At 39.9% G+C, this 21,694-nt stretch overlaps 1 protein-coding gene across 1 annotated transcript in view; it reads right to left on the bottom strand.

The window, feature by feature from the left end:
• Nucleotides 1–21,694, bottom strand: part of LOC146005439 (discoidin domain-containing receptor tyrosine kinase B-like) — a 322,803-nt gene that overhangs the window by 69,405 nt on the left and 231,704 nt on the right. The window contains exon 3 of the mRNA XM_083144683.1: nucleotides 5,702–5,804. Within this exon, the coding sequence (XP_083000809.1) occupies nucleotides 5,702–5,804 (103 nt within the window). The remainder of the gene's footprint in view (nucleotides 1–5,701; nucleotides 5,805–21,694) is intronic.

Raw genomic sequence — 21,694 nt, 5'->3', positions numbered from 1 at the left:
TATCTCTTTCTATCATTCAATTATTCACTCTGCCCCTTTATTTCTACTGTTCTGTCCATCTTTCGTTCTTCCTCCTTTCGTTCTCTCTCTGATCCTATCTGTCCCCCTTCTATTTTTCAATTTCTCTCTTTGTAGTTTTCTCATTTCTGTCCACCTTTAGCTCTCTCTCTCTCTCTGTTTCGAACTGTTTTTTCCCTCCTCTACTTCTCTATCACTTCCTCTCTTTGTAGCAAAACAGGTATGGGGGAGCAATTTGTGGGGAACGGAGTCGCCACCTGTTTCGTTCTGCCTTGATCACAATGCCACACTGCACTACTGCACTGTTACTCGCGAATCAGATGACGAGCACAAAAACGAGCGACAAAGCCTATTTCTTCGCTATCTCATCCTTTCCGCCCATCTTACAACGCTACAGTACTCCTGCTCGCTTTGCAGTTTCTTTTCCCTCTTCCAGTATTTCTTACATTCTACCCATGGGCGTATATATACGTAGTTCACGAAAGGGTGGGGAGTTAACTTTTGGTATGATAATTGAAAATCCGTGGCACTGCTGACCGGAAGCTTGTTGGGGAGCGCGCGGGGGGAGGGGGGAATGCTGGACCCGACAAACTTGTGTGTATGTAGTTTCAGTTACGCTACTTAGTATTGATACTTTTCTGTTTATCTTGTGTCAAACAACTTGAGAGTGTTACGATATTTACTTGATTTTCTTGCACCGTGTTCTTAAAAACCAAACTTCTTTAAGAAGACTCGAGGGTAAATAATGATATCTGATTTGACAGTCCCAATGCAGTTTCTTATCGCAGAAATTCCGAAACTTTCATGAAATTGCAGACATTTGGTCTGCAGTTCCATCTGGTGAGTGGAAATATATAATTTCCTTCCCATCCATATCTCGTCCTATACGTCTCAAATTTAGAAAAATAAGTCCGAAGAAATTTTTATGAACAAGCGGATAGAACAGGTAATCTCAGGTAATCCGGTAATTATACTGAACAAAAATGGGAGTTGTACCCGTTGAACCTTCCTTAAATACGCCCATGATTCGACTTTATGCATTAATCCGGTAGATAATTATACATTCACCGGCAATAAAATTATCCTAGATCATGAAAACTGCAGTTTGGCAAGTAACTGAGTCTATCAACCCATTTTCGGTGGAGAAAATGGATGAATTTACATGCTAGATACGAACCAGAGAAACGGGAAATAACCTCTAATAAAGCAAACAAGATGGCGTGGTTGAAACCTGTTCTCACTCTTGCACGCTGTTGCGCGGCTTCAAATAATTTTTTTTTCCTAAGTTTTGTTACTATCAGCGCGCCTATTCGAACTTCGTATCGATTTGGTAGCGAGATGCGTCAGCTGCCTGTGCCTTAACCCGCACCAGTCCGCAACGGGGTCTTCATTAGATAAAATTTGAGCGTCACATACTTTATGCTTTGACATCTAAGGAATTTTCAGTATTCTACTCCCTGTATCCACCCACCGTACATACTTTGTCTAGCCTTTATACGCCCCTATAAAGTACATATGAAGGTTTTCAATAAGTAATTAAGAAATACAAGTATTTGAAACCACGACACGTAATCCACATATAAAATCAGGTCCAGTATCCGCTTCTAGGAAAAACGGTTGTTATTTTTCTGGAGTTTGTGTATTTCTCTTTAGGTTTACAGCAAAGCTTCACCGTTCAAGATATACAGGGTAATTCAAAATGTATGGTGCAACTTTACACAGATATTATGACGTTACTATTTATGATAGAAAATCGGACAAGGCATCAATATAAGAAAAACTCTGGATGTTTTATTCCCACTTAGCGGACTTATTCTGCTTAGCCGATGCTCCACCAGGATCGCCAGTGTCGCATAATGGCGAATGACCAATAGAAGGCGTATTGTGTGTTGGAGCTATCGAGAACTGATTCAATCACAATGGTGCAAAGACATTTCCGCATGCTTTTCGGTAGTAATGCATATGTTTCCCAAAGATTTGCCAAAGTTACAACTGCGAATTGTTAGTGCCTTCAAAACCGTTAGCATAGCAAGTGCTTGATTATCGTTTGGACCTTTTCCGCTTTACACGTGGTTCCCATGTAGAACATTTATAATGTGAGTCATGTGAGTAAAACTTCAGGGGGTTCATCTTTATGCCTTGTCTGATTTTCTATCATAAATAGTAACCTCATACTAACTGTTTAAAGTTGCGCCATTCATTGTGAATTACCCTGTATTTCCAATGAGGAGAACTGGCAGTAAACAAATTCTTATCTGATTACGTACGAGTATACCTCAGAATAAACGTGAATTGTGAGTATTCAGCCAACAAATTGTTGGAACTTCAGTTGCAGAAATATTAATAGCAGTTGCAGAAATATTAATAGCAGTCGAAAAAATACATTTGATGTATCTTGATTTATTGTCCGAAAGAACCCTTATTAACTAGCAAGAACTATCAACAACTATGTTGTATTATTGAGCATAATCGCATTTAAAACTACTGCGACATCTGACAGTATCCAAGAGAAGCAAAACACTACCAAAGTCATGTGTCACAATCGGTATCAAAGAGCTCTAGTTTTTTGGATTTTACCATTAGCGGCGATTAGGAGGGGCGAGGGGGCAGTTGTCCCTCCCCTTTTTGCCACTTTTGCCCCCAACACTATGCAAAACCTTATCTACCAAGGGAAAGTGAACTACCCTTACCACCCAGTTTTGGAACCCAATCGCCGCCACTGGAGTTTACCATTGCCTACTCTTCAGTAGTTTAAATCACACTCATACTACTACTACATTGCCATTTTCGGTCGCGTTGCCGCGGAACAGCGGCTAGCTCGGCAGGAAGTAAAATCGCATGTGCCGGCATTTAGACCTACAACTGTACGCTGACTTGCCACTGGACGCGTCAGTGCTTCATTATCCCGATAGATGGTGTTCAGTTTGCACGTTATTGTGAAGTGATAAGGTGTTAACAATTGTTTTAGATCGTTTTGTTTTAGTTTACGTATTATTGGTGCTTTCCTGCAGTCTAATAATGCCACGCTATCCGCACAATTTGAAACAAAGCATTTCTATATACGACTCTTATATTACGATTTCTTGTAGGGAAGTTAAGATACGTTTTGCAGCACGATTCCCCGATGCTCCTGTTTCACGCACAGATAGTGTTCGGTTACTTGTGAACAAATCCGGGTCTGTTCTTGATAAGAAGCGAAGGGTAAAACGGCGTGTGCTTAACGAGGAGGAAGTAGATGGCGTTGAAGTGTTATCAAAGATCCTTCCGGCGCCTTGCACAAGAAATAGACATTTTCATGACATCTGCGTGGCGAGCTACAACGCTTTCAAACCTGAAACCATACATTATAAGAATTGAAAGAAAATCAGGAGAGAAATTGAAGCACTTTTGGAAAAGGAACTGATACGTGTTATTGAACATTTCCTTTAAATATGCCGTAAATGTGTGGATACAGGAGGACATCATTTCCAACATCTCTTGTAACGAGGTACGTGCTCATTTTAATTGTAATTGTCAATGTAATTGTACCATCTTCTTCTATTATATAGCTAGTGCTCCAGTTACGCGGATATTGTATTCTGTTTGCCGGCAGACGCGATCTTACTTTCCGTCGCCCTAGCCGCCGTTCCGCGGACGACTTGACTAAAAAAGGCACTGTATTACACATATTGAATGAGGTGTAACATAACTTTTTTTGTGAAAACGTTCCGTTGTATCAGTCATCTACACCCCTCAGCTATTGACAAATGCAGCTGATTGGTTTGTCCAGAGCAACATTAGGTCACAAGTTCATGGTGTAACTCATGAACTGTACTTCGAATCGTTAATTGCTTTTCGAGGCACCAGATGAGCAAAAGAGGTATTTCAAATTAAACTGATGAGAGAAAATATCTTTATTGCACGCTGTTGAAATGCACTGATTAGATAATTAGGCGTTGTTGACAATAATTCTTGTTGTTTTAAAGGAGATGTTTTCTAGCCAAGCGCTTTTTTGGAAATTTGGAATACCACTCAAACTGAACCGTAAGGAACTACTGTAGGCATGTGTATACTTCCATACATTTCCGGTGTGAAATTTTGCTTTTAAATTATTTTTACTAGTGGAAAGGTAAGTACAGCTCGTATCTGTAGTAGCAAAGCCTCTTGTGGGCATGTTTAATGTACATCATGCAAAAACATTACTTAATGACAGTATTTGTTTGTCTAAAGAGGTCTTTACGCACATATAGGCCAATCGGGACTGGACCTACAGTTTAAACTGGAATCAGAATTACTGTACAAAGTCCTTAATGGTAGTAGTTTTTTTGCAGGGGTGCCCATCCCCCCGAGGCCTATGACGCACTGCCCTCAAAATGGTAGAACATTCCCTCCGCCCCTCCTTCATGACGAATTATTTTTTAGTCAGGCGAAATTCGCGGAACAATATAATACACACATATTTAAGCAATGTTTGTTTACTTTAGGAATTGATTGATTTGGTGTTTTAAGTCCACTTTATGCACAGTAAGGCATAATCGGGACTGGACCTACAGTTTAAAGTGGGATCCAAACAACTATGTGCAATCACCGGGTATCAAACCCGAGACCCCTTGATTACAAGGCGATGACGCTACCGCTGCGCAATCCGGGAGGCCCTACTTTAGGTATTGTTTACAATATAGACTTTAACATGTATATTGTATATTACTTTGACATTGATTGAAATAACATTTTACATAAATGATAATAACTTCTGACGTTATACAATTGTTGCAGCAAATTTATTGATTTATTGAACCTTATTAACAGTTTGTCTGCTTGTCTAACCTTGTATTAATGCGAACAGCACGCCCATTCCCCTTTCAAACAGATTCTAAAGGCATAAGAGGTGGTGTTTCATTTCAACCCCTTCGTAGCGATGACCCACAGGTAGGTAGAAAGAAAGACTGTACATAATAAGCATAACTAAAAATCAGTAACATATCAAAAGAAACGATTCCACCCATTAAGATAGCTAAACCATACACTTTTGTCCCCCCCAAAAAACTCCCATGACGCAGGCGCGTCATGAATCGCCCCTGTGAATACACCTGGTTTACTGAATATGAGTATTTATCGACCTAACTATTATGTGACTAATGCTTATCAAATGAAGCAACTGCAGCAAGCAACTTTCAAGAAAGCCACTTTTAAAAAGCTTTGTCTTATGTTCGGGTCAAACTTAAGGTCAAACTTCAAGTCAGTCATACTAGTCTACTCCTCTTTCTTTTTTCTTTCCCTTGCACTGTTGCTACAGTTCTTTCCACTGAATTCGTCTACCCACATTCTGACCAATGCTAATGACTAATAATGATTAACATTATTAAACTAGAATATCCAATACGTAACTGTAACAGCAACTTGTAAAGAATGTTTCGTCTCCACTGACAAGTCCGAATAATAGTAAGTTTACAGGACGTGCGCAGATATCGATTAAAGGAACTCGGTTGTGTAAATTTTAAACATTTTCAGACGATGAGGACTATCTCCCAAACTTTTAAAACAGTATACCATTTCCATGAATGACTATGACAAAAATTCTATCAGGCAGTTTGTAAGAAATAACTTGGATTGGCAACACTGCTAAAGTTATTTTACAGCAAATAATAGTAAAATGTTTTTGGGTTAGTTATAATCTAGACTTTAAAAATAATCTCTTGCTTACCTTCCATTGTGCGCGCCGACATTCGGTACATATGATGAACTTGCTGATATGGCGGCATCAGGAATCACCCCGGTCTCCATCCCAAGTGCGTGTTCGCAATCACCTGCAATAGAACGAAAATATGTCAGAACTGTATCAAGTATCATTCAATGACAGACAAGAAGCTTAGTATAGGATTATGATGTATGCATACCTGCATACCCTGGATCATAACGGATTCGTAGGAGTTCTCGAAATTCCAGTCTGTAGAAGACTCTGCCTTCGTATGTGTCACAGTAATTAGTTAGTCATTTGTCATGGCGGGATAGTCAAGAGTCAAGAGGTTTGTCACTTACGACTGTCGAAAGTGAAGGGTTTATATGGAAGGAAAGGCAATTGTCTAAGGTCAAGGGAAGAGTTGACGAGTGGGTACTTTGAGATGAGGTATCTCCCATTAGGGAGGGTGGGTGCTGGTGGGTTGCTTAATTGCGAGGTAGGAAGGCGCCTGGAGGGAGAGGTGAGTGGTGACTGTATGGATTATGAGACAATACTTTAATCTAAGTTCTAGGCAAATTCATACCGGGTGCTAGGTTATAAAACGCTATTCTGGTAAATACTTAGCTGGATTTTTAACTTCAATCCATAGTGATGTGTCTTCCATTTTCTCCGAAAGTTATTTTCCGTTAAGAATGTAATCATATAAGAATAGTGTGTTGTGTGCATCAGTATATGTTTATACACAAGACCTGCCATCTCTCGGTAGGTTTATGCTACTGTGCTCTTGGTCAACACTATCCAAAGTATTAAAAGTAATAATAAATTCAAGTTATCGAAGGGCTGGGCAACCCGCAGTATATGTGAAAGAGTGCTCTCGTGTGCACGCGTGGGCTAGAGAGCGAGCACCGGTAATTGAGAAAGAGGCTTCGTCGGTTGCGTTCGTGCATTGAGAAACCTTTCGCCATCTGATTCGTAACAACGCATCTTGGTAGAAGAAACAGGCGGTGATTGGGTGAATAGGAGGGTTGTTCCTTGTCCCCCTGCTTTGCTTTCTCACTAGACCTAAAGTTTAAAGTGGTATCAGAACCATTGTATGCCCAACTGGGTGCCGACACCTAGACTTCTATCCCAGGGGAGAGGTCCCGGGTTCGAATCCCGACCTGTGCATGAGTGTTGTGAATGTCCCTTCATCAATTTCATATCATCGCTCATTCTCATCTTCGCGATTTGCCAAAACTGGCAGAAACGCAAAGTAAAATAAAGCAATCAATCGATTGATTACAAGGCGGCGTTGTTACTATTACGGCATCGGGAAGGTCCTTGATGTGCAATGTAGGCGGAAATTTCGTACCGTACGGACCGCTTACTGGTCTCAACAACGAGTTTGCCAAGTCTGAGTTACACTCTATGTCGAGAATCTGTGGACCAAGGCCGAGCATAACGTTAAAGAAGGAGAGAAACCGAGTGGGCTGCTGCAAAAGACTGGTGGCTGCGACCTCGTTTCCCCCTCCATGCACTCACTTTCCCTCTCGCATTCATTGGTACAGCCCTCTAGAGTCACTACTTCGCAGACTTGTTTTCATTCGCTTGCTCTAGACATTCCTGGAATAGAGTGTAGTGTATCGAGTCGTATTTCATGCAAACAGTAGGCGTGTCCCTCCAGGACAAATTCTTTCCAAGAGCTTCTGGCTTGTGCATCCAGTATTTATTCTCTTGCTCTGGTGTGCCAGAAGGTCTTGCAAATAAACACCAGAGTTTGAAATGAAAACTGAGGTACATGTTGACGAGTAAGACAACAAAGAGCTTTCTCTTCACCATTTCGCAGTTTAGACTTCTCTGTCGTCGTACTCCTCCTTGTTAAACAAGGTATGGGGTTTCCTTTCCTCCGTTGGCTTTCTAATTTGATTTGAAACAGCCCGTCGTTAGCTCCGCTTTGTGGTACTGTCATGTAATTTTATCCGACAGTTTTCTTGTAAATGCTAAAGAAATGTGGGAAGCGAAAGAAAAAAATCAAAGCAGAAAGAATAAAATGAAAGTAGGTCATCTTCCTGCGTTGGTATCCCTCTCACGTCCGTCCTTTGGGAAAATTAAATTGCAAACTTCCAGCAAGGAGTGGCGCTGGATACTACCCCCCTACCCGCCGTGTTTTGCTTTGTTGGGATTAGATTTCCATCAAGTTTGGATTTCTACACTCAAGAGGAGCAAGTACTTGAAATGGAGAGGCAGAAAACTAGGAATCTTTCGTTGAATGTGGCGGGTAAACATATTGTAAGAATTTATAGATACGAAATAGAACAATGTGCGGATAGCTGCTCCATAATTGTGGGCATAAATTATCTTAAAGAGTTTTCGTTCAATTTCCAAGTGGTCGTTATAGTTTTATTCTTGGCTCTTCGTTTCCCTTCCAAATAGCCCTCTGCTGCTATTATCTTCTTCCTATCTTTCTTTCCTCTTCCGCGTAGCCCTTTGTTGCTATTCTTTCTTCCACATAACCCCTGTTGCTATTCTCCTCCCTCGTCTATTTCTTTTGCCTTCCACGTAGCCCTCTGTTGCTATTCTCTTCCTTCCACATAATCATCTGTTGCTATTCTCTTCCTTCCACATAGTCCTCTGTTGCTATTCTCTTCCATCATATCACTTTCTCCTTCCACATAGCCCTGTGTTGCTGTTCGCTTCTTTCTTCTCCTTCCTCCTTCCATACAGCCTTCTGTTGCTATTCTCTTCTTTCCTCCTTACATGTACCCTCTGTTGCTATTATCTTCCTTCCTCTCGTTTTATATATTTCTCCGATAAATACATGAATACCGCTCAGAATCTATTCACAGTTCATTTTTTATTTACAAACTCAATAAGAGTCATTAATATTATTTTGCTGTTATTCTTGTATTATGTACAGTTATGTGATAATTTTTCACTTATTGCACCGTTCTTTTGAAGAGTCAAAGAACTATTAATATCTAAGCGGACTCTTAAAGCTGAAGTCGATCATATTTCGTGTCTGACAAAATGTGACAAGTGCATCATGTACTGTGGCTCCATATTTCAATGCGACCCCGTAAATAATAAATATGGATATTTTAAATTTTGTTTGTTAGGTTACGTCACTATGACCCCTGTAGGCTAATCGCAACTATGAGGATGAAAGGTGATTTGGTAACAATAGGCGGACAAATGCAATAAAATTACCATGCTTCCCCATGACGCTGTCCTCTTGTAATCAAAGGATCGTGTGTTCGATATCTATGGGAGCACTTGTGTCTTCTTAAAAAGGCAAGGAGGAATAGTTATTTCTGAGGCTCAAACTTCCTTAGAATCAACAACCCTTGTAAAGGGGACGGCGTGGTGTACAATTCTATTTTCCAAAAATATTAACTTCAGGTCAGCGATGTGCCGTAGACTATAAGTTTACGTCTACATGCGTTGTCTACACGTAATCTACGCGTAGATTACATTGGGTTGTAGTTTACATATACTACGTAGACAATCTAAAGTGCATTAGAAATAATTTGCAAGGTTTTCACGAAAGGAAAGTGACATTTTCAACTATATTGGCTTTTAACGAAAATAAAAGAATCCTATTTACAACAAAATTTATCTTCTTTTCTATTATCAACTATGGAAGAAGATAAATAATATGCAAAAAAACAACAACAGATGGCAGTCGTGAGGCAAAAGTGGTCTTTTACCCATAAAATACTAGAATATTTCATATATTAGTTTTCTTCCTAGGTGAGAAATTGTTCGAATTTGGAAGAAAGAGTATGAAAAGTTCTCCTCACACATGAGCAACTGATACGCAGTATAATTTTCTTTTAATTCCACGGCACCCTTTCCTAAGTTCTCACCTTTCGCCATGTTGTTTACATAAATTACGTACTGTACGTGTATAAAATAGTCTACGTGTAGAATGTAGACTATCGTTGTTTACGCGTAGATGCACATCACTGCTTCAGGTATAAAGTCAAATTTAGAGCGCAGCGTTCATTCTTGATTTGAAATACTGATAATGATCATGGGTAATTTAAAGAAGTGTTGCAACCTTCAAAGAATTTTTCAAGGGAACTGGTGCTATACATTTGACTACCCTTCACAGTCCGTCATCAAGTGGTTTATGGTCGCTATCTCTTCAACATGTCGCTTAACCAGTGAACGAAGCCACTCTGAGTGCACGTTGCATTACTCAGGTGCATTAATGCAATCTGAGAGTGGATGCAATCCGATTTGAAATGGTCGGCCATCATCAGTTAGTGCAGTCCCCCAAGAGGAACGAAATGTACCCGTGCTGCGTTGAAGCTCGCTTCCGTCCGCTTTTCCCATTACTTGATGTCAATGCCTTAATAGCTCGTAAGGTGGCACTGTTAGACTCAATAAGCGTTCCATTTCGCCTATATAGCTGTCAATTGTTTTCTGTGTTTCTTGGAGAGCCATAATAGGGTATATTAGCTGTTGTAAATCATTCCATTAGCTACGATGCATCTCTATATGTGCCACTTTCTTCTCTTTCGAGAAACAAGTCGTTATTCGATGCTGAACTAACGAAAGAAAATTACTTTCAATGACTGGAAAAAAAGCTTTCTATTCTTTCTTTGCGATTATTCATGCCGGTTAATTACGATGGATGCTACTAGGTGGTATTACTGTAGTAATATATCTGTACACCTACTTACTGATCTGCGATACCATTTGCACATTCAGTTTTGCTTTACTAAAGCGGTCATATTTATTCTCTGTTTGAAAATAAGTAGCTGCCTTGATATTTTCTAGTTTTAGAAGTGAAATTATGAAAACCCTTTGCAGGTGTTTTGCTAAATTGTTGAAAAATGTTTATTTATTAATTGGAATCATGCACTCCAAAGAAAATACTCTCCATTAAGAAATTCCCTTTAAAGCACACTTCAAAAGAAGAGCCAAGTCCCAAGGGACGGAACTTTACCCATAAGCACCAGATGAGAATAATGATGATGATGATGATGCACATTGTATTGCACAGGTTTCGTACTTGTAGATACAAATTATGTCCACTTGATATAATGAATTGAAAACTGCTGTTGACATAAAGATTTAAGTACATAAGATACAGATAATTGATTCCGATTATAAAGATAGGGCTGTTTTTATGAGTCATTGGAGATAGACATACAAGTTGTGTTCTTCTAGAATTCCATCATCTTTAGTAATTTTATTTACTTTATTTATTTTCAAAGAAACTACTTCCCTCCTTTGCATGTGTATGAATTCATGCTAAATTCTTCATAGTACATTGTAAGAGGAAATTTCACCTTATTATTTACGCAGAAAGGCCCACCTCTCCTTATGACTTCTTTAAAGCAGATCTCGTTGACCCATCTTTTTGTGAAAGATCGTTCTCGACTTTAAAGCGAGCACCGGCACTGTAGCACTGTCAGAAGGACGGAGTGGAGGAGAACGGAGGCTTCGTCGGGCTCGTTCATACTGTGATAAACCTCTCATTCGTTAGTAAGAGTGCAGTATATATAATCATGGTAAAAAAAAGTGGTGGTTCCGTGAAGAAGAAAGCGCCTTTCTCCAGTGCTTTTTAACTCAACGCAATCGGCTCCCCTACTTTTGCTCTGCTCCTTTCTGGCCTTGAGGTGGAGTGTGCAGGCGAGAAACTCGCACAGCACACAGTACCCGCTGGCTCCACAAGTGGAAGCGAGTTGTTCAAGCGTACTGTAAAAGCCTATTTCCCTCCGATTTCCTTGTAGAAACTTGTTTTCCTCCATTGTACACAAACACACACACACAGATGAGAAAGTCTTCAAGTTTTGTTGTCATGCGCAAGACTTTTGTAAACACGGTCATTGTGGCTTTGGTGTAGTGTTAAAGAAAATTGCGACTTTCACAGGTGCAGAAAAAGCAGGCTGTCTTAAAAGTTCCCAGACCTTGCACCCCTAGACTTCTGCATTTAAGGCTTTGTGAAAGTCATAGTCTATGTGCCACCTATGCTGCATAATGTGCAACAGCTAAAGGGAGAGAACAAGATACGCTCTTGCCTTGGTGGACGAGGACTTCTTGGGGAAAAGTACAAGTTCTATAGAATGCGTATCGCATAGCTGGTGGAAACCTTGCTGAACATTTGTAGCCATACATACACACTTGCAGTTTGAAGTATTACTAATGGATTCACAACAAAAATCTAGAATTGTGTTATTGGATAATGTTCAAAATATGCCTTTTTATTTTCTTGCATTACAAAAAAGTCTCCAATCGATTACCTTGCTTGTTCGAGATTCAATTTGCAATTAATATAGTTCAACGGAAGTGATTTCTCGCTGTATCTTAGCTTGCCTTTCACTTTCTTACTTGGCTGCGCCATCTCTTAACACTTATATTCATTTATTTGCATATTTTAGACGTTCTCGTGATAAAAATAGACCATCAGATAGAACATTTGTAACCAGCGATTAGGGGGGAACAAGGGGGCAGTTGTCCCCCACTTTTCGCCACTTTTGTCCCCGCACTATGCTAAACCTTATATACAAAGCGAAATTGTATAATGTCTTTGACCCCTTGGTTTTGGAACCCAATCTTCGCCACTGCAAGGACGTATTAAGGAGGTTCAGGGGAGTTCGAACCGCCCGAAAGATTCGCCAAGTACTAAAATAATAAAAATCTACTTGTTTACCATTTGTTGTATAATATAGGAGTATTTATTTCCGCCGATCTATCTGGAAGGGAAGTATCAGAATGGGATCATACTGCTTTGAATGACAGTACCAAAGAAGATTTACACACACTACTACTTTTAATAATATCTATGCATAAATTATTAATCATAATTTTTTCTTCTTGTCAACTGGATCGAACATCCTTCTTTGTTATTCAATAAAATTTTAATTCTTTATCTTTTTTTACATTAATTTTCTTGCCATGACGGTTGTTTTTGTACAAAATGTTGGCGATCTTAACTACACGTGGGTTAGGTAATGAATGAATACGTGCTGTTATATCTATATTCTTACACCGACTTCTTACCCATTCATGTAATAATAACAACATAATATTAATTTACATATTATTATTACATGCAAATTATATGAACGTATTAATTTAATATTATTATTATTTCTCATAGGCTTGGTTCGGACCTACCCCCGCCGCCCCAACTGCATCTCTACATACGTGCTTGTTTTCATCTGGTATTTATCAGCGCTACCATGAAATGTAAAACTAAACATGTGCACAGGCACGTAGCCAGGGGTTGGGATCTGAGGACTGAAGCCCTCCTTCGCCTGAAACCCTGCAAATGTTTGTTTGTAAATATTGTGTAGTGGTAATTAATTTTACTTTATTAGCAGGATTAAACACCATAATAAGTTGTAGAGTACTGAGAAATTCATCTTCAGGTCTTCTGCCCATCCATTTTTTTGACCTTTAGATGGCGGCTGCTGATAAGGGGATAAAATTCCAGCTACAGCCCTGCACGTGCAGCAAATGCCTGTTCAAGTAGACAAAGACATTTGATTACCAGTATTTGATTTAAATTTCGCCAATAGATGTCTCCACTCTTTAGGGATGCAAGCTTAATCCTAATGTGTCTAGGTTGCGGCGATGTTCTGTTCCTTGGGAAACGCTCATCAGTGGCGGAAGCTGTGTTGGGGGAGGAGGGTCTCTGGCCAAGGAAGGGAGGGGAGGAAGAAGTGAAGCAAAGAAAAACAGATTCCTGATATTATCATGGCCGCGGCATTTTCTTTTTTCTTCCCTCTTTATCCTCTTTTCTCTTTATACGCGGTAAAAATACGGACGCGGAAGGTGGAGTGTGAAAACAACTGCCGGAGTCGGTAATTGAGTCCGTGGGTCCGGGATGATGACGCGGGATCGCGGGGACGTTCCGGGCGACGTGATCGGTTTTCCGGAGGAGGTCGCCGGAGGAATTGGGATACGCAGGAGATCGGGTCACCGGATTAAAAGTTTCTATCTTGGATAAGCTCTTGTTTTCGGTGGCAGCCTACTTAGGCCCGGAGTTAAAATGCGACAAAGTCTCTCTGCCCAAAACCTGGTCTTCTCTAACCTGTTTGAGAGATTTCTTTATTAACTGTTGCTTATTAATCTAGGTACCTGATATTATTATGGTTACTTATGCTGGTCATATGTTTTCCATTTGATCAAAGGTATCCGTAGGAAATTTTCAAAAATTGTGGAGTCAAAATTGGGAAGTTGTGTTCTTTACTGGGATATGTTGATGTTACGTTAATATGCCATCTTAAGAATAAAACTTTACATATGGAGAGAGGTAGAGAGAGATAGAAGACAGGACAAAATACTTCATAGAGACAATAGGAGAAAGAAGAAGGAAATAAAATGGGTCACAAGCCTGCGAAGACACACGCACATACACTCACTGAGAGAGAGAGAGAGAGAGAGAGAGAGAGAGAGAGAAAGACAGGGCCCACCTGAAGAAAAACTCATTTTAAAACCCAGTGGGTTTTGTCATTAACTTTGGTATTTCAATGATTTCTGAAATGAAGGAATGTCATAGAGGTGTATACTAATAAAGATTGCATTTTAGATACTTAGAATGCGATCACGACTGTCATTATAACTAACGATTAATTTCGCTATCTAAAATGTACAACACTTCTAATACTGAAATGAAGTAGAACGAAATATCAGAGCTCAGTAAACGAATACAAACGTTTAATCTTTATTAAGAAATTACATAGGCCTATATTAAGCTGTTCTGCAGGTACTTTAGACAAAAGATTCCGATACGTATGTTGAACAGCAACGTATTTAGGTTTGCTCAATATTGAATACATTCTTTACTGCAGTTTGTATACCAAATAGCATACAATTACATGATTACTACATTATTACAATAACACAACTATTACGTTCTACGTAACAGCGTCTTTCTTGAAGAAAAAAAAGAAAAAACAAATCTACTATCGATCTACTAACGGGGAATACTTCTATGCTATTGCTATTTTATTATTCTTGTGACTGAAGATAATAGTAGACACCTGCAATTGTTCTCGTGATGCTTCTGGCAAAAGTCGTAATGTATCTTATATCGTAATGTATATATTATTCAAAACTCTGCTAATATCAATTCAAACATACAAACTTGCTATCCACAAAGGCAATTAAACCCGAACAAAAACGAAGGTGGGAAAGAAACAAGATATAGAGAAGGAGTTGGTGTTTTAAGTCCACTTTATGTACAGTAAGGCTAATCGGGACTGGACCTACGGCTTAAAGTGGGATCCGAACCACTGTGCCATGTGCCTCCACCGGGTATCGAACCCGGGACCCCATGATCACAAGGCGACGACCCTACCACTGCGCCATCGGGTAGGCCCACATAGAGAAGGAGATTGTGAACAGGGGAACAAAATAAACAAACTGACACATAGAGAAGGAGAGGGAAGGAAAGTGGGAACAAAAATCGGCAGGACATAAAGGAGAGAGAGGAAGGGGAATAAAGATGAACAAGTCATAGAGAAGAAGATAGAGATAAAAAGTGGTAACAAAAATGAAGAAACAAGACATTGAGGAAAAGAGATAGAGGAACAAAATGAAGCAAGGCGTATAGATAAGGGGAAAAGAAAGATGTTGGAATATGAGACAGAAAGGGAGAGAAAGAGGGGAAGGGAAAAGGAAGAGTATAAAGGTACGAAAGGAGAGATAAATGAATAAAATAATCAAAACATAGATTGAGAGAGACGTAAAAGGTAGAATGCAAACAACCACCACGTGAAATTTTCATATTTTTATGATTATTGTCCCTAAGCATCGCAAAACAATCCCGAAGCTCCCGAACAATAGCGAATACACCTAACACGGGCAGCAAACATTTTTTTGGCCCTCTCGGTCCACCCAGAGACACGTGCGTGCGTGATTGACGTTTGCGGCGAGCGTGTTATGTCTGCAGCACATTACCAGAGCAATAACTCGAACGAAATGTTTCTGGAGTGGACGAGGTTCGACACTGCATGTGCAAATTGGCAAACCGCAAGTTAATGGTTCGTTGTGCAGACGTTTCCAACCCGCAAAGTTATTGCGTGGGTTTGGTGCTTAAACTGCACGACCGCGTACTCGCTAAACGCAACATAAAGAGTAAATAACATTTAACAATGAAGATCCATTATGTACACGGCTGGAAGTGTGAGCTTAGGGTTATGTCCGTGGAAATGAGCAGTAGCATATTTAAAAGGGTTATCGAGCATATTTTCAGTAAAATATGATTGTCAGGGGATATGTTGCAGCCGTGGAGTTCATTGTGTGAAGATACACAAATACATAAACAGTTCAGAAAAAACAGAAAAGAAATCGTAAATGCCAAACCTAACCAAGGGAAATGTACAGTCATGGACGCTGCCGGGTTGTAATGAATACATTGACTTTCAGTGGAATCGTTACAACCCAGCAGTGTCCGTGACTGTACTAACACTCACCACCACCTTGCTTCACTATTCTGACACTCACCATCCTCTTGGTTAAATATTCTAAACACCAGCACCACGTTGCCAACATTTTAGTCCCGTTGTTGAAACTGTAATTCTCACTGCCCCTATCATATTTTCTAAAAGAAAATTTAATAGAAACGATGGTAATGTGTACAGAAAGTGAAGAGTTTCACATTACTCCCGATTTTACTCAAGTTTACTTCCCATTTCCTTTGTAAGGTGATTTAGAAATTGTTCGTAGATCTCCTCCAGAAGCAATCTTTCCATACACTTCACACTTTTCGAGTTTACTTCGAATATTCTTTCACTCTAATCTTGTCAATCGTAAATAAGATAACATCCTGCAAGAAGGGAGAGTCACAACACCCCCTGACACCCCTTACCTCCAAGATCACAACCCTCCCTGGCAGTGGTCTATTCTGAGTCCAAGATCTGGACCTCTCACTATGACACGTGATCTGGTTATGGAGGGAGGAAGCCGCGTTGCCATGCCAACGGCAGCGAGCTTACAAACTCCTAAGAAATGAGGTTGTTAACTGTAGATTCACTATCATCTTATTGTAGAGAACAATTTTATTTCCAATTTCTAATAGATTTTTATTTAATATTTTAGCCTCTTGGCTTCGGACTTTGAGGTTAGCCTAGCTACCCTAGAATATACGCTCCTGCCATCTCGTCTCCTACATCATACCCTCCCTATCAGCCCTTATCTACTACCCCTTGAGAAGTAATTGTCGCAACCCTCCCAGCAACCCCTTACGAACTAGGTCATAAACCTCCATCCTCCATGTCACCCCTTACGTCCTAGTTTACAACCCTCCCTGCCATGCCTTACCATCTAGATCACAACCCTTCCTACCAGCCCTTGTCTCCCACTAACCCCCCCCCCAAAAAAAAACCTTGAGAATCACTGGCTCAGGAGTTTGACCCAGCAACTTCCAGTGTCAATTATCCTAACCGCTTAAAACATTCTGTGTGCGAACTTCTTCCAGTAGGACTCGGGAAACATGTCTTACACCTAACCGTGCGTAACATACTGCGGTCGCGACACGCACATGCACTTACGCTACTGGGTATTTCTTAAATTGCCCCCCAATGGCCTCCAAATTACCTCACCTATGCTGGAGATACAAAGAACCACGCTCTGCTTACCTCTTAGCGCCACCTCTCGGCGAGACGTAAATTTCAAACTCCGCCTGATATTAAGTTGGAAAGAGCCGACTCCCAGCTGTGCAATTATCATACTCGGCCGGCGATTAGGCTCTTAATTTAATAGAGGGAGAGCAACTTCCGTAGCTTAGCCACTTTGCACGAAGAACAAATTGCTACGAGGTCACGGGAGGTGTTGAAAAAATGGGTGAAGGACGAGACTGGAATTCGCAAGTACAAAGATCCAAAGAGGAGGGGGGGGGGAGTTATGTGCTGCATTGAGACATATAATCTCAGTGTAAGAGCTTTGCGCAGCCCAGTGAAGTCGAAAGACAATTCCCTCTTCTGGACTCTTCCTTGCTAAGATTATCTTATCCTCTCTCTTTTGCTCCTCTTTTTCTTTGTTTTCCAAATATCGCCCTTTCTCGTTTCGCCTATGAAATTTTCGTTTTTTTCTTTCTTCCTCCGATATTTCTTTCTATCCATGCCTCTGTACTAAATTTCTTCCTCTATATTTTTCTTCCTCTGCTTGATAACTCTTTATTTGTGTGTTTCTTTTCTCTCTTGCCTCTCCCTTTCTCCCTATGATATTTCTTTCTTTCTACGTCTCTCTCCCTGTTTCGTCCCTTGTCTTTATCTCTCTCTCTCGTTTCCTCTCCTTCTTCACATTTTCGATATTTCTTTCCATGTCTCTTACTCTTTTTCTTCCACTGATATTTCCTTCTTTGTTCCTCTCTTTCTTCATCAGTTTGATATTTCTTTCTTTCCATGTATCTCTCTCTCTTTCTTCCTCTTCAGTTCCGATTAGCCTTACTGTGCATAAAGTGGACTTAAAACACCAATTTAATCTAATCCAATCTTTCTTCCTCCTTGATATTTCTTTTTCTATGCCTGTTTCTACCTTTCTTTCTATCTCTCTCTCCTCCTCCTCTATTTCATATTTCTTTCTACTCAATCTCTCTTTGTATGTCTCTCTCTTCATTCCTCACTCTTTTTCTTCCCCTGTTTGATAGCTCTTTCTATCCTTGTGTGGTTCTATTTCTTATTTCCTATTTTCTATCCCTGTTCCTTTATTATTTTCTTTCTTTTTACTCTTATTTCCGCAGTATTTCTCATTCTTTCTTTCAATGCATATATATTTCTCTGCCCTTTCTTACTGTGCTCTAAATTATTCTGAGAACTTTTCATGAAAGCTGTTTGGGTGGGCGGAAGGGTGGGCTGTGAATATTTCACGGCGGGATAGAGCCCACCCTTGCCCACGCTGTGGTGACACCCCTGGTTCAACAGCCTCCTCTTACATCTACCAACCAAACTCAACGTGATTCAAATGAGAGACTCTGTTTCGGCTCCTTTCCCCCTCATGTTTGACCATTCTAAACTTTTTTCGTATATTTTCTCGTGCGCTCCAGTTCAGTATAGACTATTGCCATATCATATGACACAGGTCTCCAAACTCACCGAGCCACTGAGCTACTTCCCACATTTGAAAATACATTACGAGCTACCAAGTGTGGATTGAATCTTTTACGATCCCTTGTTGGTGTATAAAAACCTTTGGGATATATAATTATTTTAAGACACCAGGGGCATCGGGTTCGATTCCCGGCATGAGCATGTTCTTTTCTTTTGCGTGCCCCTTCATCAATTTCATAATATAATTAATCATCCTCATAGTGGCAGAAAAGCGACGCTAAGTAACGAGAACCAAATCAAATTGCATCAAATTTTTATTTATAATTTCTCTGCAACATATAGAAGCTGCAATTTCTCAAAGAGAGTTCAAAACATCTAAATACTTTTCTTAAAAACACAGTCAAATTTTTAAACTTGCATCTAATCATTATCATCTTGCTTCTTGCCATGTTAATAAGGATGACACTCATTGTCATGCATCATTTTTGCTAAAGGCCTTTTCTACCATTACGACGGGCGTCCTACATGCTGGTAAGGGAAGTGGGGAGCAGAGAATACGCAGCAGACCAACTAGACAATATCTGTGGCACCGAGAGTTACGACGTCGAGTGGAGGAAGATCTGCCCACACCTCGTTCTGCGTTTCCTATCTCGCTGGATTGGTGATTTCCCCGCTTCCCACTTTCCTTGCCAGCATGTAGGGTGCCCGCCGTAAGACTAGAAAAGAGCTATAGCAGAGAGCAGGCAGGCTATAGGTTGGGTGAATAGGTTGTCAGAGATATTGGAACGAGTTTTCCATATGTACATCTGTCGGCAAAAGCAGATATTTCTGCCACTCAAACATTTCCATTCTAGCCAAACCCCTCACGAGCTACAGGAAATGACCTCGCGAGCTACCGGTGGGGGCACATTTCACAATAGTTCGGATCCCACTTTAAGCTGTAGGTCTACTATCGTTTAACCTATATTTGCATAAAGTAGTATTACAACACAAACTTAAAAAAAAATTAAGATAACATACTCTTGTTAAGTATAATACGTTCATGTGACGCATGAAAGGTAACAAAGAAGAGCAAGACTCGAACCAAGAACTGTCAATACACTTTTCACTCAACCATTCTAACTGTACAATTTCCCTCTTGCTTCACGGCATGACGATGTTTTGAATATGACGGTAATTGTTTCTCTTCCAATTTTATGTTACTATTTTCTCCCCCTACGTTATTCATCATGGCCCGATGTCCGATACAATAAAATCTCTGATTTCCTATTCAAAGTTCAAAGCAGGTGACAATCTTGAAAATATATTTTTTCCCCAGAGTTCAACGAATTGAGACGACGCCGAAAGGAAGGGAGATTTCTAGAAAACAGGTGCATTTGACAGCCAAGATGCCGCCTTTTCCCCCATTCCTTAAAATATTCAGCGAAATGCATTTTTCTCCTTTTATTATTTCTAACCTGCCTTTCAATTCTGCTCCGATGTTTTCTTGTCAATTACACCTTCCTTTCCCACCACACGTGAGGATATTTTTCTCAACGGGCAATTGTTTATTTCACTAAGGCCTTTTCCGTTTTCCGTTCTTCCCAGGTTTTTCTATATTGCTTTCTTCAGAACAGGTGTTTGGTTAAGAATATTCTCCTCTCCCTCTCACTTCTTCTCTCTGTCTCTCTCTCTCTCTCTCTTTGGAAGTAGTTTTCTTTCCCTTTTTCTATTTGAGTCTGTGATTGATTCGACTGGCATCAAAGGTGCACGTAAATCATTTGGCATTATGCAAGGGAATATTACTCGACTGGCTATCGACATTGATTCGCCTGAAATGTATGCAAGCCGGCTTTACGAAGCAGCAGTTGATGGGAAAGGTCTATTTTTGAAAAGCAGCGGTCCGATTGAAGTTCGACGTTGTTGGTCATTATCATATTCCGTTTGGGAGGTTCCACAACATATCAGGGTACTTTCCCTCGCTCTGATATAAATTCGTCTCTACAAGCAAAGAGAAAATCCACTGGCAGCCTGAAATTCCTCTAGTATTTCAACTATATTTATCTTAAATTCTGGACACACTTAATGTCGGGCACAGTAAAGAAGTGATTTCTAAATTGGTAAATAGGATATTGTTTCATTACCAGCCTATTGTTTGGAAATTCTTGACACTGTTTCAGGATTAAGTATTTTCGCGATTCTGCATGGAGAACACTATAACTATATTGGTATAAACTTATTTCCAGCCGATTATTACATTCCTCTAGTTTCTTAAAGTTTGCTTCATTAGCAAGAACTTCAATTGTCTCTCAATCTCTTATGTTCTGACGTTATAAAAATTATGTGTCTATTTTTCAATTTTATTAAAAAGGAATATTTGTTTCAAATGAATCGTGGAATAGAACAGTAGGCATCTGTCCAAGGTCTCCAGGGATATCTCCAATTATCTTAAATTTTTCAGATGCTAATTATTTACACCCCTGTCCATTCTGTTTGTTCTCTTTCTAAATTCCCTTTGTTCTTTCAGTTCTATCTCCTTCTGCTGTTGCAGCAACATTGCGAACAGAGTCACTGCAGACTTAAAGTGAAATTTCAAAATCCAAAGTTCAGTGATGGATTCTGAATTCATATTCCGGGAATTTTGAAAAATTATGTCCCCTTTCTCGTGTTTCATTCTAGTAGAACTACGTTTTGTTTCTTGTACATTTTCCTCTGAATCAAAGAGTTCCTTCTTAATCTTGCTCTATCCTGGGATAGGTTAATCGGAACTGGACCCGTTGTTAAATATCCCCATCTGTCGTCAAACCGAGGAACTATTAACTACTTAAGCAGTAGAAGCTGACGAATCACTTTTCTGTTGTTTTCTTGTCAACGATAACACACTTACGTTCGGGAATGTACATATTATTACTGCCACTAGAATGTGCATTCTCCTTTGTTTTGTTACAATAAGTGTGTTGAATAGATTTCTTCTGGGCTCCTCTTTCACTCAAGAAGTTCACCTTCAATATAATGAAGTTGCAGAAAGTTTCCTAACCTCATTATACAG

This window comes from Lepisma saccharinum, chromosome 23, assembly GCF_977018435.1.
Source record: "Lepisma saccharinum chromosome 23, izLepSacc3.1, whole genome shotgun sequence".
Classification (NCBI taxonomy): domain Eukaryota; kingdom Metazoa; phylum Arthropoda; class Insecta; order Zygentoma; family Lepismatidae; genus Lepisma; species Lepisma saccharinum.
Note: the sequence above shows the minus strand (reverse complement) of the source record. Positions and strands in the feature narration are given on the sequence as shown.